The following is an 18,165-nucleotide window of genomic DNA, read 5'->3' on the forward strand; positions in this document are numbered from 1 at the left end:
GAAATGGAATGGGAGCCGTTGGAAAGGTAGAACCCTTATGACCACCGTGTGTTTGAGTTTATTTCAAGTTGCAGTTGAGAAACCACTGGATATTTGGAAGCCGAACTTTGATTTATATTCATAAAAGATGCCTCTGGATACCATGGGACAAAGGGGGGAAGTAAGGAAAGCAGTTAGGGGACTATTACAGTGGTCCAGGCAAGAGGAGGTGATGATTTTACAGTAGGGAGTAGTACTGGAGATGGAGAGATAAGGATGACATTCAGGACATGTTTTGGAGGTAGAATTGTCAGGATTTACTGATAGGGAAAGAGCATGAATGAAAAACACAAATCATGGGAAAAGAAACTCCTCTGGTTTGGAGCAGCTGGATAGATGGTAGTGCATTTTACTGAGGGAAAGAATATGGATGAAACAGACTGGGGCAAAAATAGAATGTTTGGGGCCTATTGTTTGAACTGCTTCTCTAACACTCAAGTAACAATATCAAGAAGACACAGTCTAAAAAGATCCAGAAAAAAATCAGGACTTCATAGAATTAGGTTATCGTCAGCATGTAGATGGTTTAGCCATGGGACTGGGCAAAACCTACAGAGAGTGCAGAGATGGACAAGATGGGGCTCAGAGTGGGCTTTTGGACCACATCTTCATTTAGCAGTCAAGCAGAAAGAAGAGCCTGAGAAGGCCACCATGAAGGAGTAGCCTTTGAGGTAGATTGAAAGCCTGGGCATAATGGTGTCAAGAAGCCAAGATTGTGTCTTCAATGACAAGGATGGTCAGTTGTGTTAAATGCTGATGTGAGAGTGTTTTTTGTTTTGGGGGTTTATGGTACTGGGGATGGAACTCAGTCATGGCACCACTGAGCTAAATCCCTGGCCTGATTTTGAGTGAGGTTAAAACACACTGGATTTGGCAACAATATCGCTGGAGCTATGGAGCTAATAGCCCAGTTGAACTGAAGTGAAAGAGAACGTGGCTGATAAAATGTACAGAAACTAAAGACATTTAACTCAAAGAATTTGGCCTTTAAGGGGAGAAGAGAAGTGGGGCAGTAAGTGAAAGGGAATGTGGAACAGCAGAGGTTTTTTATATTGTTTTTTCACAGTGCTGGGATTGACTCCCAGGACTTGCTCATCCTAAGCACGTACTGTATGTACCATGAGCTACACCCCAGTCTTGCAGCTGAGTATTCGAATACTTGTGAATCCTAGTGGGAATGAGTCAGTGATGAGATCAAGCTGGATGCAGGAGGAGAGGAGACAGTTTGTAGTAGCAGCTATATAAGTGCAGACGTTGGCTTTTGATGGAATCAGAACGTAGAGTGCAGACACAGGTTGGTTGGTACAGTGAGTGGTACAAAGATGAGGGAATCCCTGTGTGATCATTTCTGTTTTTAAAAATAAAATGTGAAGGTAGTCATCAATGAAAAATGAAGGCTGGAAAGGAAGTAATGGTCATTTAAGGAGAAGCAGGGAGTTTAAGATAGTGATAAAAAGTGATCCTGACAATTTGGAGTACTTATTTGAAAATTATAGCTGTGAGTTTATTTTATTTTATCTTTTTGGTACTGGGGATTGAACTTGGGTCCTTGCACTTACAAGGTAGGTGCCCGAACCACTGAGCTAAATCCCCGGCAAAAATACACATTTTGTTTGGTGCCAGGGATCAAACTCAGAACCTTGAGTTTGCAAGGCAGGCAGCAGCACCACTGAGCTAAACACCCAGCTCTGGTTGTAAATTTCAAGTGACACTACTTGGTCTGGTTTTGGGATGTTTCCTCCAGCTAGACATTCAGCTGGTTTGATACAGGTGTAAGATTTTTCAGGCAAGATTTCTGGAGGCAGACAGAGCCCCAGGAGATGGGGTGTGCTAAGATGTGAGTGTGGGTGATTGGCCATGGCATCCAAGCTGAGAAAGGAGCAGAGAAAAAGCACAGCGGGAGTAGTAGATGGTGAACATGAGGTGTCCAAATGGCTGGTGTCCAGTGGCATTGAAGAAGAGGCTGTGTGGGAGCCCATAGTAGGAAAGCAGGAGGAAAGGGCAGAGGGTCCTGCTCGGAAGTCAGCCATCACTTGATGGCCAGGAAAGGGCCACCAAACTGGGAGGGCTAAGGGGAAAGAGAAGAGCCCTGTCAGGGGAGGTGGCAGAGAACCGAGAGGAGAAGGAATAGAGACTTCATCCTTGTGGATGTTGAAGTCACCAAGTTGACAGGGATCAAGGTAGAAAAGTCAGTGAGCTCAGTATGAAAGTCATCAGTGAGGGGCCAGAAGACAAGTCACGTTTGTGTGCAGAGCACTAAATGAGGTGACACGAAAAATACTTAACGCAGTCAGGTAGTGGCAGTCAATTGGTGGGTAGGGCTGGCTTTTATACTAATAAAGATGAGTAACTATCATCTCCATATTTCTGTTAGGTAACTCTCTTGAGCCAGTCAACTGGCCTCACTTGCTGTTTTGTCCATTTCTTTCCTTCCTTTCTTCCTCCCTCCCTCTCCTTCTCCTCTTCCTCCTTCTCCTAGTCCTCCTTCTTCCTCTTCCTCTTCTTCCTCTCTCCATCTCTCCCTCTCTCCCTCTGTCTTTCTCTCTTTTCTTGGATTGAACTCAGGACCTTGGACTTGTGAGGCAGGCAGCAGCACCACTGAGCTGAATTCTCAGACCTGTCCGTTACTTTCTAAAGTTATTATACTTGGGGTTTTTGTTGTTGTTTTAGTAATACTGGGGATTGAACCCAGGGCCTTCAAGCTAAGCTACAACCCCAGCCATTTTATTTTTTATTTTGCGACAGGGTCTCATTGAATTGCTAAGCTGCCCAGATTGTCTTGAACTTGGTAGTCCTCCTGCCTCAGCCTCCCAGAGTGCTGTACTTGTTTGTATGCAAGTTTGGTGCTACTTTCTCCAGTTTGCTGCTTCTTAGCTATTTCATGTAAGAAATAGAAGTATTAAGTAAAAGATACCCTGGTATTTAAATTGGTGATTTCTTCTGTTTCTAGTTACTTTGGACACTTGGAAGGCTGTGGTGCTGATCTACACAAAGAAATTCGAGACACTTACTACCAGTTTGTTCTGTTTTTGGTCAGAGCAATTAAAGGATTTAATAGCATAAATGACAGGTATTGGTTAACTTTTTTGTGTCTAGAGGAAAAAATTGTTTCTTTCTGATTATAAAAGAAAACTTGTTTATTATTTAAAATATTAAACCAGGGGCCGGGGATTTAGCTCAGTGGTTCCAGCGCCTGCCTTACAGTCTGATGTGTACATGGGGGTGGATTTTGGTTTATCTAAGATTTATAATCTATTGTTTTTAGTCTCTGATTTTATATGTGTAGTTTTAAAACACAAGTGCAAAAGTGTTTCTCTTTAGTAAGTAGTTTAAGACCTAATCTAAAATGGCTCTTCTGTAAATATAAATTGCATAACTTTGGCTAATCTTGCTATTTGTTGGGAAGTGACTTTCACTGTAAGATGCACTGTTGTAGTCCTGGCAGTATGGATGCCTTCCTTTGCACCTTTCCAAGTTCTCTTACTTATGTTTTGAAAACTGTCTATATGAAATGTGAGGAACTTATGCTTTCTCTTTATAGACAAGCCAGGTTGCTGAGTTATACTGCCTTTTGTCTCTGTTGGTAATGGCAACTTTTTATAACTGTTGCCTCTGTGGCCTCTTTAGGTCTCTGCTGCCTGCCTTATCCTGTGTTCAGACAGCCCTACTTCATCTTTTGGATATGGGCTGGGAACCCAACGATCTCGCCTTCTTTGTTGATATTCAGTTACCAGATCTTCTCATGAAAATGTCACAAGAAAATATAAGTGTCCACGACAACGTGATCAGGTAAGAGCATAATCCTGCACTCTGCCATTCCTAGAGTAGATGATAAAATGTAGGGATCATAGCATGGAGGTTAAGGGTATGGTGGCTTTCCCGCATTCTAGAGGAATGACCATGGGCATTCATTATTGAACTGCTCTGCACGTCAGTTTTTCATCTTTAGAGCTAAGATAGTAATGGTATTGTTATCTTAGGCTTCTGAAGAATGCATGCATTATACAGTATTTCTGAATATTTAGAGCAATGTCTGGCACATAATGGTGCTAGGTAAATCAGCAGCAGTGTTGTTGTGATCTTGGAAGTGAGGATTCTCTGCATTTTGGGAGATTCTAATATAGCTTGTTACAATGGGAGAATCCTTTTCCATATTTTGTTTTACTCCTGTGTGTGATGTTAGCCACTATAATCTCTAAAACATTTTAAGAATTTATTTTATAAGAAAAAATAGTACGCAGAGGGTTTGTTTTGTTTTTTCTTATAGTATTGGAGATTGAACCCAGAGACTACTGAGCTATATCCCCATCCTGTTTTAAATTATGTATTTTAAGATAAGAGAAGAAATAAATGGAAACAAAGCTTTTGCAAATAGGGAGGAGTGGAGGGGTTGAAGGAAGGGCAGGGGAAAGGGGAAGAAAGAAGAAATAAGATACATCATGTGCAAGTTCCCAATGATGAATGTAAATGTATTGTATACCTAAAATGTACCAATAAAAGAACTTAAGAGAAAAACAAGTGTGTATTTTGAGATAGAGTCTTACTAAATTGACCAGACTGGCCTTAGTCCTGTTTTGTTTTTTTGCTTTGTTTTGGTACCAGGGATCAAACTCGGAACATTGCATTTATGAGGCAGGTGGCGGCACTGCTGAGCTAAATCCCTGGCCCTAGACTGGCCTTAAACTTGCAATCATCCTGTCTCTGCCTCCTGAGTGTCTCGGATTGCACTGCCGCACCTAGCTCATTTTATTTTTTCCAACATCTCTCCACCCTGCTCAGTCCACTTACATTAGGCACTTGTGTGTACGGAAAGAAAGAATGGAAGAAGAAAATCAGGCATTAAGAGGAAAGACTTTGGAGGAAATAAATGAATGAGACAAGGACAACTTGCACTCTCAGAAGAAATGTTCTGGGAAAGAGAGGGAGATAGAACTAAAGCCATCTCCTTTTTTGACCTCACCCTTGCCCTGTTATCAGAGGGTACTGATGGCAGAGAGAAGAGACATAACACAGTGGGCATCAGCTTACTGGTTCTTCAGCTTTCAGTCTCAGTCCTAGGGGTAGGACACACATTTCACATAACCCCTCATAGCAGTGCAAAGCTAAGTAAGAGGAGGCCTAAAATTATTTTGTTGGCATGCATGAAGCTATATTTGTTTGTTGGTAAACATTTTGCACTTGCTATCAAATAAATCCCTTTGTATTAAAATTCTTATTGCTGGGTCAGGGATTTAGCTCAGTGGCACCATGCCTGCTTTGCAAGCACAAGGTCCTGAGTTCAATCCCTGGTACCAAAAAAAATCTTGTTCCTGAAACAAACTGTACATTGAAGTTATAGAAATATGTAACATTGCATCAAAAGGAACTGATGAGATTATATACTTGAAATGCATTTTTTTGAGATGAAGAAACAGGACCAGAACTAAATATAGTTATTCCTCATTCCTCAGTATCCTTGGGAGATTGGTTCCCAGGACCTCTCACAAATACCAAAATCTGTAGATGCTTATGTTCCTTGTATAAATTATAGGCCAAGTATTTGCATATAGCCTACATAGATTCTCCCATATACTTTTTTTTCTGTTTAATTTTTATTAGTATCTGTTTATAATTCATAATGAACACATTCATTGTGGGAAGGTGATACGTGTGTATATTACATACTTATCCTTTTTATTTCCCCTTCCCCTTCCTAAGATATTTTCATATTTTGCAAGGACATCACAGTCAACAGATTTTCAACTGTGAACTTATAGGCATCTTGTTCTAGACACCTCTAGTGGCACTTAGAAATCTTGCTGTTGCTCCAAGCCTGAAGAAACTAATTCCATCTTGCCTTTGGAATTATCTCTTTCTCAGAGTTACTCTCTTCTCCTAAGATAATGATCAATTATTTCTCAGGTTGCCCAATCTCCCATATACTTTTAATCACTTCTAAATTACTTATAATATCTGATGCAATATAAATGCTTATTTAGGAAATGATGACAAAAAAATCTGTACATGTTCAGTACAGGTGTAGCTTTTAAAATATTTTTATTCATTGTTGGTTGAATCCAAGGATACAAACCTGCAGATGTGGAACCAACAGATACAGAAGGCCGACTAATGTGAATACCTTACAGCAGCTAGTGATAGAGCTGGAGTCACAAGGTCTCCTGACTTCCTTTTCATACTGGCTCTAGTAGGATGTTATAAGCATGTCCACATTGATTTTTTTTTTTAATCACTGTATTTGGCCCAGTGCCTACCATTATGATAGGTTCATTTTACTTAATGTGCTCTGTTCTAGAAAGGCTTCTCCCTTTTTATTATCTATCTGTCAAATACCTGATAAATCCTGGAGCTTTGAAAAGCAGTTGATCTTTTCCATTCAGAAGTTTAACAGTGCCCAATCTGTTAGACCCACGGGCACAGCATCTGCTACCTAGCACTTTCCTTGGTCCTCAGGAGAAGCATGCTTTTCTTCCTTGTCTGCTTTCAGCCAGTGGAGTGAAGAAGATGAACTTGCTGATGCCAAGCAGAATTCAGAATGGATGGATGAGTGTCAGGATGGCATGTTTGAGGCCTGGTGTGAAAAAATAGCCCAGGAGGATCCAGAGAAGCAGAGGAAAGTAAGATGTCTCTACTGGAGTAATCTGAAATAACCTGATAGGAGATTGGAGAGGAGGGCATCTGGAGGTTGCCAGCAGGCCTTCTCACCAAAGGGCTCCCTGAGGGCTCTCAAGGCCTTCAGCACCTTTGTTTCTGGCATGGTCCTGAGGGATTCTTCATCCTGATGGGATCTCTCAGTAGAGGGCTTCCCCCATAGAACTACATCATGAGGCTGATGTACATTAGGTACCAGTTTATTTATTGTGTGAAATAGAATTGCCGAAGGGTTTGTACTCTCATACCCTTGGGGCAGCACATTCCCATCATGTAGGTGAGTACCAAGTTAGACACATTCCAGTAGAAGGTTGCCTGGTGAGCATGGAATTAGCCATCTATACACTGAATCAGTTATGCATTTCAGATGAGGAAAGGCATCAGGCTCAGGTGGCCAGCCTGCTGCCTATCCCTCACCACAGCGGATATGTGGCTGTCACTACCACATGTGCCAGGCATCTGCTGCCTTGGAGCCATCTGTTCTCTGCGTACTGAGTGCCTGCTCTGTGCTGCCCACTTAGCACCTCTGTGGTGCTTGCATGGAGTACATCAGCTGGGTTTAGTGACTTTTTTTCTCATGTTGTTCGTATGTGGTTGGGAGCCCTACTATAGCTCCTGGGTGATTTAGCATATTTGCCCTACTACTACATATTGTCTAGTGTTGTATGGTTCCCTCATTTCTATTAATTTCGTTCCCTCATTTCCAGGCCGTAAATATAAACTGCGCAATAACTGCCAAGTACTTTCCAGTAAAATCATTTGCTTGTTTATGAAGCAGTCCCTATCTCCCCAGAATGTTTTTCTTTTTAAGTGTCAGGGAACAATGCTCCTTTTGCAGGGTTTTCTTTATCTGTGAACCACTACTATTGTCCGTTCAAGTCTTCAAGTCAAAAATTTGGATGCTCTTCATGACTGCTCCCTTTTACTGATCCATGTATCAAGTCAGTCTTCTGGCTTCCTCACTACTGCCTCCTAAAACCTCCCAAGGCTGCCCACCTTTCCCCATCCCTCTTACTCCTCAGTCAGTCTGATTACCTGTCCTGGGGTTGCTTCTGTCCCTGACTGTCATCTTGCCCCCTTCAATCCATTTTTCTCAGTAGACAAAGAAACTCTCAGAATGCTCAACTCTAAATTCTATTACTCTTCTATTAAAAAATATTTGATACTCCTTAGATTAACATTTAAGAACTTCTGTGGTTTAACTTTCTAGCTTCATCTAGTTATTTCTTCTGTGTACTATATTTTACATACTGTATTATTGGCAGTTTCCTAAATCTCCCTTTCTGCCTTCTGATGAACCTACTATTTCTTCTATTTGATAATGTCTGCTACCTCTACCCCTACCCAGCCTAGTACCTGTTTGTCCTTCGGGTCTTGACTGAGGAAATATCTCCTTTGGAAAACTTTTCCTCACCCTCCTAGTACTTATTGGTAGCCACCTTCTGTATTCTCTAAGGCTCTTAAATTTGCCTATCAAAGCATTTACCCCATCTGGTCACCATCTGTTTGTTGTAAGAATTCTCACCTACATACTTTGCTCATTCAGCATCAAATCCTAGCACCTAGTACAGTGCCAGGGACATCTTATGTACCTATTGAATAGATGAACTGATTAAAGAATAGTGACCGAATTAGAAAGTCATTTGGTTAATTGTATTTATTTCTCCTTACAGATGCACATGTTTATTTCTCGCTATTGTGACCTATTAAATGTGGACATCTCTTGTGATGGGTGCGATGAAATTGCCCCCTGGCATCGCTACCGGTGTCTGCAGTGCAGTGACATGGATCTCTGCAAAACTTGCTTCCTAGGTAAATTTCAGGGACTGAGTATGCCATATCCAAAAATAATCATTATTTCTATTTTCTGTGATCTTACCATCTTTTAAAACTCTCATCAAACTAAACAGAGATACTGCCCAGTAGTATTCTATGACTCATTGACGGGTATGAGCCTTATCTCTCTATCTCAATGATAAGGCCCACTGCTCTTACCTAACATCCTTCCATCTGGTAAGCACTTGATAAACACTCAGGACCAGTGAACATACATTCATTGAGTTTCCAGGAAATAGTTTTACTTCTGAATCATGAAGTGTTTATAAATAGCAAAATACACACAAAAGAGCAAACTGCAAAAAGTCTTTAGCTGGGTGTGGTGGTTCAGGCCTGTAATCACAGCACTTGGGAGGCAGGCACAGAGAGGCACAACGATCACTGTGAGTTCAAGGCCATAATGAGAGCCTGTTTAAAAAAAAACAACAAGGGGCTAGGGATTTAGCTCAGCAGTTCAGTGGCCTGCCTTGCAAGCACAAGGACTGGAGTTCAATCCCTGGTACCAAAAAAAAAAACAACAACAACAAAAGAAGTACTTATAAAAATTCTTTAATACAGTTGACTTGTGAGTGCTGAGACAAAGCATGTCAACAGAAGTAAACATTGGAATGTTCTTTGTTGCATGACCCAGCCGCAGTAAAAGACAGTGTCCCTGCCCCAGAAACATATATACTCTAGTTGGGAGACCAAGCATACCCACTGAATGTCTCACCCGTGCAAAAGTATATGTACCAAGTTATGTAAATGGTGCAGATTATTTCTGGAACAGTTTTGACATAGCTATAACATAGCTGCATAGAAGGCTTGCAGAGGAGCTAGGATGAGAACTGGTCATTGAAGAAAATTAGAAATGGGTGATAGGAATGAAGCACTGGGTACAGCATCACCTTCAAGGGCAGAGTATGCCCAGGGACAGAGGAGGTGGTGAGTTTGGTAGACATACTTGAGTGTCTGCCCAGCTAAATGATGGATTAAGACAGTTGAGTCCCAAAATAGTAGGCTGAGGAATTTGCATTTTCTACAGACAGTGGAGGTTTTTCCAATAGGACATTAACATGGTGGGAGCTACATAGCGGAAGTTGGCTCTGTCTCTATAAAATAGTTTCCTTTTGGAGGTCAATGATAATAGTCATGAAGGCTTTAGAGTTTGGACTGTGAAGGACTTGGCTGAGGTGTGAATGTGGGCCATGACCCTGTAAGAAGTGAATGGTTACAAGAAGTTTAGGTTAATGAGGCATGTTGTGTCTGGCCACTGTCCTCCTCTTTTCCCCAGGGAAACTGCTGAGCCTTGAGACAACTCTTTGCCTAAACTGCTTTCCTTCCTTTTTTCTCTCTTACACTGACATTCTAAATGAAAGCCTGAGAGTTCTCAGCTTTGGTGCTACTCCTGGGAGTCTAACTCTCTTGGTTGAGTAGCCCCTCTGGCCCTCCCTATGACTGAACTAAGTCTTGTCTTTACATAATCATTCATTCTCTACACCACCATGATCACACACTGACACTGGACCAGGACTGTGGCAGTGAGAACAGAAGCAATCAGACATGAGTATTAAGCAGGATCTATGTCAGGGCTTAGAAACACACTGGGCTTGGAGTAAGAAGGAGACCAGAACAGCCTGTCTCCTTCATGTCTGTCATTCTCTCTCATTCACTGGCACTGAGGTTATGAAGTCTGTTCATCGGTGATTCTGGAATGAAAAAGTAAAATCAGAAGCTCAGTTATCTTGCATGCTTGTTAACAGGAATATACCAATAGATGCTTCATATTTGTCAGAGAAGGAGCTTTGGGAAACAGTATACAAACTAACATAGAACTTGTTTCTGCCAAACAGCAGTCATGATGGATAGGTAATTTATTTGATTAGACTGTGACAAGAAGAAATACATGGGAAGGTCCACCAGGTCAGAGCACCATGGTCTCCAGAGAATGCCTGTGTCCCTGCTTTCCTAAGCAGTAAATCGGGATTGATTGATTTATCCTTTTAGGAGCCTTTTGCCCCATGCAACTCATGCTGTTTTTTCTCCAGGTGGCGTAAAGCCTGAGGGTCATGGAGATGACCATGAAATGGTCAACATGGAATTTACCTGTGACTACTGCCAGGGTTTGATCATAGGCCGGAGAATGAATTGCAATGTGTGCGAAGACTTTGACCTTTGCTATGGATGCTATGCAACCAAGAAATATTCCTATGGGTATGTCTCAAGGGAAAAGCCACAGGGCCTTTTCTTTTTGTATGTCTTTACTTAGATAAGGGGGCTTATTTATTTTTTCTGCAGTGCTGAGAATTGAACCCAGCGCCTCACCCATTTTAAACAAACACTCTACTACTAAGCTATATACCCCTAGCCCTATTTAATTTTTTAAAAGTTTTATACTATAAAAAATTTTAAACATAGTAGAATAGTACACAAGTAGAATAGTACAGTGAACCCCCATATACCCATTAACCAGATTCTGCAGTTAGGAAGATTGTGTTATATATGCATAGTTTAATCCTTTCTTTTATCTTAAAGTATTTTAAAGTAAATTTCAGACCTTAAATTATTTCTTTCCTACTTACTTAATATTCATTTGTAAAAATTTCCTCACATTACCAAAAGAGCATTGCCACACCTTGCAAATTTCATGAAAAGAGTTCATATTTAGCCTAATTTCCACAGGTGGTCTTCTAGGAGTTGTGAAATCCTGCAATGGTATGTCCAGTGTTTTCATTTATTCGTTTTTCTGGGAAGAAGACACTTCCCTCTCTTTAAAATTTCAGTAACCTCAGCCTCAAAGTGACCAATGCCCATAGCAGCCAAGCTCCCATCGGGCCTTGAACTCCTGTTTTAGATCCTCACCAAAGCTGTAGGCATTAAAAATGTCTTACCTTTGCAGCCATTTGCCTACCCACAGTATCACAGCCCATCCAATGGTGACCATTCGGATCAGCGACCGGCAGAGGCTCATCCAACCCTACATCCACAACTATTCCTGGCTGCTGTTTGCTGCCCTGGCTCTCTATAGTGCCCACCTGGCCAGCACAGAGGACGTGGATGGGGAGAAGCTGGATCCCCAGGCTCACAGCCATGCTACCACCCTGCGGAGCCAGTGCATGCAGCTTGTTGGGGACTGCCTGATGAAGGCTCATCAAGGAAAAGGTGACTGTTCTGATGCACAGGAGCCAGATGGTCCCTGGTGAAGGCAAAGCCCAGGTAGAAGTGAAAGATGGTGCTTGGTATAGGGGCAGGAGAGACCAGTGGTCCACAATAGGGGCTCACACTGGCATGTCACTTAAGTTCCTAGAGTCACTTGAGAGTAGTGGTAGCATTACATGGGATTTAGTTTGTCTAAAATGTTTACATGTAGTTGTAAAAACAGTATTACTAAAACTGTTGAAGTCTGTGGATGGAGCATTTAGTATTTGAATCTCCCTAACTTTGGCAAGAGAATCCAGACTTGGCAGTGTCTGGAATTTAAATCTATTTCTACATGGCTGTATTATAGATGAGACCTATTTATAAGTAAAATAATTTTAATAACTAGATGATTCTGGCTTCACTGAGAGGCACAGGGAGAAAATAACTTGAATATTTTCTAAGACATTTGAATTTCTCTCAGATAATTCCCCATTCCAGTTCACTTAGGGACTCAAACCTGTATTGGGCAGTGAGGAGGTGACAGTTGTGCATCAGTCTACCAGTAGGAATTTAAAAATCTAGCTGTGTTGCCACTGCAAAAGTATAATACTTACAGTTTTCTAAATATATAATCCTGTAGACTTTTTTTTTTTTGGTACTAGGGATCGAACTTAGGACCTTGCACTTGCGAGGCAGGTGGCGGAACCACTGAGCTAGATCCCTGGCCCAATCCTGTTGACTTTTGTGTTCTGTTAATAAAATATAAACATCCTTTACTCACCATCTGAGATTGGGATCTAGAGAGGGTTGTTTCTGTTGGGTGCTCTTAGGTTTGGTTTGCGTGGTCCTTGGTCATCTCTTTCTATACAGTGGCAAAATGATTGTGGAAATCGCAGAAAATAATCTTCATTTTAAACTTTTAACAGTTCTCTTATTTTCTTCCCTTGTAGGTCTTAAAGCTCTGGCTCTTCTTGGTATATTGCCAGAAGGTGATTCTACTGTGGAAATGCAGGCCTCGACAGTCACGGTGCCTACCTGCACAACGGAGGAACTGCTTGAGAAGAAAGTGGTTCAGCCTGCTGTGGAGTCTGCAGAGGCAGGCCCTTTTGTGGACTGCAATGTAAGTCTGAATTCTGTGCTCCACAGAGTTTCGGGCTGAGCTCTAAGAGCCATTCAGATGAGAATCTCAACAGAGAGGTCAAGGACACAAACTCTCTGTTAGGCTGCTGGCTCTGGTCCCTGCCCTGTCAGACTTTGGACGTGTTCCTGCTGTTTCTTTGTCTCCATTTTCTCATGGTGATGGTACACTGGTGATAATAATAGCAGTACCTATAAATATAGGAGTTGTGAAGAGTTCCATCCTTTACGCTTTGAGGTCCTGTGTGTTAAGGGCTTAGAGTATGTGAATAGTAAGTTCCACGCTAGTGTTCACTTTCTGCCTGCTGATGGCTCTTATAAAGATTGAACAAGATTATACAACTAAAAAAGTTAGTAACTATTCCTTGACGAACACTGTATATATCCATACACATATGAGCACAAAGAGAGCACACACATGTGTGTGTGTGTACACCCACACCTTTATGTAGATATTTTCATATTCAGTAAAATAATGGGTGATAACAAAAGTTTATTGTTTAGCAAGTAGGCACCATAATTTTCATGTATTTATATAAACAAAAAAGCCTTTCTGGGTTTATACTCTGATAGTGACATAAGATTGTTTTTGTTTTTGTTTTTGTTTTTTGTAGAAGAGCACAAGATTGCTCCCATTATGCTGGCTCCAGAGTTAGTTGATGTAGTAAATATCTGCACCTTTGCGTCAGGAGCCACTGACGTTTTTATCTTCTGCCTCATTGGGGCTCTAGTTCAAGGATTTTCCCCAAGTGGTGGGACCCCATCATAATAGAGGGGATCCCATCATAATAGAGAGGAGACAAGCAGAGATGGCTGGTAGAAGTGTGAAAATTTGTATTATCTTCCTTCTGCCTCAGAGCCAGGACACAGGCCACATAATCTTCAAACCTATTTCAGAGGTATCTGCACTGTGGACCACAAAACCCTTCTCCTGTGAGCTTAGCATCTTTAACATGCTATCGGTAGGCATTGTGCTTTGCCATCTGTTGAGTCATGCACTTATATCAGGATGGGCCGTCACATGGATTTTTTTTAAATACAGTGGATTAAAACCTATCATATTATTTGATGCCCAAATTTCCTGATGTTTGGCCAGTGGCAGCTCTTTTTAGCTGGCTTTTGTATCTCTCTCTCTCTCTCTCTCTCTCTTTGGGGGGTACTGGGGATCTATCTCAGGACCTTGCACTTACAAAGCAGGCAGCAGCACTACTGAGGTAAATCCTTGGCCCTTTTGCATCTCCTTGGTATGTTGCAATTACTCTTTGAACACCAGTTTCTGATACACCAGAATGTTTCAGGCTTCTCTTGGGTTTTTCCTCCTTGGTAACTGGAGTGAAACTTTTTCCAAGAAAGTCCAAGGGCTTTATTTTTGTTTTTGAGCTACCTTCACTTTGGGGATACCCTTCCCACTAAAAGTTGGTACTCAAGTATCCTGTCTTTGTCTCAGTTTCTCAGTCTTCTAGCAAAGCTATGGTTTTCCTCATTGTCCCCACAATAAAACCTGATGGTTACTACTGTAATGGCCCTAAGGACCATATTCCTTTGGGACCACTTGTTTTTGAACTGCCACGTACTTCTAGCCAATCCCAGATCCTATTAAGGTAACTTCCCTTCCTCCTTCCTTTCCTCCAATGACTTAAGATATTTTTGCTTTAAACAACTGAAGAACCAACCTTAGCCGGAGACATCATTCAGAGGCTTCTGTTTATAATGGCCTGGAGCCAATAATGAAGCCTCTTGGGTGAGTGCAGATATAATGGCACTTTGTAGTCCTGTTACAATAGACGAGAAGATAAGGATTAAATTTACTCACCAGAACTATGGAGTTATGTTGTCTTTACAAAGTGCCACATGGTGCAGGGAAAACCCCATCTGAGGTCTTTTAGAGGGCACACTTTCAGTAAGAAAGTTTTCCCAGTCTGTTTGCTCTTAAGGTTGTTCTAGAACCATGTTTTTCTGAGGAGGCTGAGACTGGTGTTGTTACTGTACAGTATCCAGAGAAGGGAAAGATAATTCAGCTACCACTGGGAGAGGGCAGTGCCTTCCCCTGAGTATTTGGTGTTGTGTAACACTCTGCCTTTGGCTGCAGAAAGACAGTCAAGTTTTTACCAGACTTGGTACTGGGCCAGCCAGCTCCATCACACACAGAAGACTTCCCTCATTGCCTAAATTCTACCAGTAAGCCTGTGTGACAACACAGAGAAGCACTCTAAAATCCTGGGACTGCAGGCAACCAGTGGGGACACTGAAAGATGCTCAGGAGGTACAGGCTGAGGGCTGTCACCTTGCCCATTTGGTCAGCTCACTGCCAGACTCCTAATTCTAGGAAAGTCTCCCAGCTCCAGTGAAAGCCCCATCAACAAAGCTTATTGTCAAATGGGTTTATGAGAGGTGTGCTTGTTTGAGTTGTTAAAATAGAGAACAACTGGAAAAACATACTGGAACAAGGTTGAGAGGGTTTGCATAGGTGATGTAGGGGTGCTGTCTGGTATTGTCTGATTACGTGATATTCATGATTAGCTTTCTCAACACTTGCCACATAACAAAGACAGATTCTGTGGAAAACTAAGAATGGACAGATATACAGCCTACAACTCTATCCCATGGTCTAGGAATGCCCATTTTTAATCACTAAGATAGCTGCATCTGTGGCAGTGAAACATGTCTCTCAGCTTTAAATTCGATGTGGCCTTATCTTCATAATAGTATTAAAGATATGTTATAAGAATTTTTATACTTGTAAGTAAGATGTGTTTGGTTTTATATTGAAAAAGGAAGTGCACCAAAGGTAGTCACCATAGTGTACAGGAAAGAAATTAATGACTTTGTCTTTCTTCCAAGGGAAGAACATTTCATACTTGGCTTCTGGAACCAGAATGTATTAAAGTTTGGAATGGGGCCATTGCTTATGTGACTGCAGCTCTGATGGGGCATCTGGAAGATGTTTGGGGGATATGACATATGATTACTATCTTAATTACTGTATCAGTTTATCATAAGAAATGAGAGACATTTTTATGATGGAATTAAAAGTTTTTTAGTCTATGAGGACTGGCTGATGATAAAAAAAATTGTAAGTGGAGTAAACTTTTGTTATAAGAAAGCTTAATTCCTTTATATTCACCATTTTGTTCTTAGGGAAAGAGAGCAATAGACAAGAAAATCACACCTTTGGATTACAAGCACAGAAATATGGCAGATGAAGGTCTCTTGATAATGAAGGATCCTTCATGCTATACCCAAATTAAAGATGTACCTGCAGATGCTAACTTACCCTCAGGACTTTCAGGTAAAGAATATTTGACCACGGGCCTAGGGATTTAGCTCAGTGGCACCGCACCTGCCTTGCAAGTACAAGGTCCTGAGTTCAATCCCTGGTACAAAAAAAAAAAAAAAATTTTTTTTTTTTTACCATTATTTTGATGTCTTTTTCATCTTTAAATGTACACATACTCATGTGCCTGGGCTGTTTATTGCACATAATTTGAAGCTGTCCAGGTTTCTCTGCTCCATCTAAACGGGCCTGATGACACTTTGAAAATCATCTTCCCATCACCTTGAGTGCTTGCCCACCTTATTTATCCTCTGTATTTACTGAGTGCCTTGGATACGCTCAGCACCATGCTAAACCCTTGGGATGAAATGGGGCTACAAAGGCAGACCAAGTTCCTACCCTCCACATTCTAGGAGGGTTTTAAGACAAAGCTGCAGGTAACTTTCATTCAAGGTTGGATGTCATTATGCCTAGAGGAGAGGTATAAGTAGGTAATTGATGTCTTTCTGGAACAGTGTATCTACATAAAGCTATAGGAAGGAAGAGATGATTGTGCTAGGATGTGCAGTGTGGACTGACGTCAGGGCAGAAAGCATGAGCAAAAGCCCCAAAGTAGGAAATTTACTAGAACAGGGGAGAAGTCCTTCATGGTGTATAAGGGATGGTGCAGAACAGTAGAAGATGAAACAGGACAGCTGCTGTGGCTTTTGCTATTAAGGCCACTGCTCTCTGCCTAGGACATGTAGGCCTTTCATCCTGCCAGAAGGTGGCAGTGGCAAGGCCAGAGCTGGGTTTTTGAGAGGAGATAGAGTGGTATGAAGGTTGAAGGAAGTGCTCTGGGCTGAAGAAACTGGAAGCCATCCTCAGCCTCCTCCTTCTGGCAGGCCCAGAAGCAGGATCTCTCACATCATGTTGCTCTGTGACAGAGGTGGGAGTGACTGCCTGGCATTGTTCCCCATCTGTAGGCCAGTTCTCACAAGGGGCTGACACGCCACATCAGGCTGGTCATTAACGTCCACCTAGTCAGATTCACCTGAAAACCAGCAAGTATCTGTCAAGTACCTGCTGTACTCCAGAGAAAAAAGCTAGGTGTTTATATCACTAAAATAATAAAATGAGAAGGGCAGACAATAAACAATATCTACAAATAGATAGACTGTCGAAAGGTGCTTAAATGTTAGAGAACATCTAATTTAAGAGCAGGGACAGAGGAATGGAGAGGTGTTAAGAGAGTGGCTGCTCATTTGCATAGGGAACAGGCAGGCCTTCTTGCAGTGGTTTATCTGTCCCTTCATGCATGTATACATCTCAGAGTTTGGTGTTTTACAACACAGCTGCTGAAAATTCAGAAGAATCATCTCAGAAGCCAATTGAGGAAAAAACAGTTACTCCAAATCCTGAACAGGTGTTTGCTGAATGTTCCCAGAAGAGGATTTTGGGATTACTAGCAGCCATGTTACCTCCCATAAAGTCGGTAAGAGACAGAGGTGTTTTCTTTGTAAAAGAGGGGATAGTGTTACTCACAGAAGAAGATGTTGTTGAGCTATGTGCTGCAACAAACTGTTACTAATAGTCAGCTCTATATCCCTGGAGTGGGACTTTAAATAATTTTCTTCTTAGACTTTCTGTATATGTATATATATCCCGATTTACTTTTTTGATTATAATTATCTTTTTCTTCTTTAATTTGAAAATTTTTTAAGTTCATAGAAAATTTGAAAGAATAATGAAGATCTTCGCCCAGACTCAGCTGTGGTTAATTTTGCTCTATTTCTATTTATTTACATAAGTATTTTTTCCTGAAATTTTGAAAGCACTGTTAAGTTGAAGCAATTAGTGACATTTCACATTAGAACTTCAACATATGTTTTCTTAAAGTAAAAGCTACACAATCACAGTGTCATTATCATACTTTAAACATTTAGCATTGATAGACTAATTCCATTTTGTATGTAGCCTATGTACAGATGTCCCCATTTATCCCCAGCGTGTTCCTGTCAGCTTAAGAATTGTATTGCAAGGCCAGGGATTTAGCTCAGTTGTTCGGGTGCCTACCTTGTAAGCACAAGGATCCAAGTTCAATCCCTGGTACCAAAAAAAAAAAAAAAAAA

General features: G+C 41.3%; 1 protein-coding gene across 1 annotated transcript in view; it reads left to right on the top strand.

Annotated features, from left to right (window-relative positions):
- Positions 1-18,165, top strand: part of Zzef1 (zinc finger ZZ-type and EF-hand domain containing 1) — a 127,214-nt gene that overhangs the window by 76,952 nt on the left and 32,097 nt on the right. Inside the window, exons 32-40 of the mRNA XM_033762734.1 lie at positions 2,990-3,109; positions 3,667-3,828; positions 6,524-6,653; positions 8,361-8,499; positions 10,551-10,716; positions 11,402-11,664; positions 12,594-12,763; positions 15,919-16,069; positions 17,389-17,528. Coding sequence (XP_033618625.1) covers positions 2,990-3,109; positions 3,667-3,828; positions 6,524-6,653; positions 8,361-8,499; positions 10,551-10,716; positions 11,402-11,664; positions 12,594-12,763; positions 15,919-16,069; positions 17,389-17,528 — 1,441 coding nt within the window. The remainder of the gene's footprint in view (positions 1-2,989; positions 3,110-3,666; positions 3,829-6,523; positions 6,654-8,360; positions 8,500-10,550; positions 10,717-11,401; positions 11,665-12,593; positions 12,764-15,918; positions 16,070-17,388; positions 17,529-18,165) is intronic.

The sequence above is a fragment of the Fukomys damarensis genome, unplaced genomic scaffold (genome assembly GCF_012274545.1).
Source record: "Fukomys damarensis isolate Sample0158 unplaced genomic scaffold, DMR_v1.0_HiC HiC_scaffold_13, whole genome shotgun sequence".
NCBI classification, from domain to species: Eukaryota; Metazoa; Chordata; class Mammalia; order Rodentia; family Bathyergidae; genus Fukomys; species Fukomys damarensis.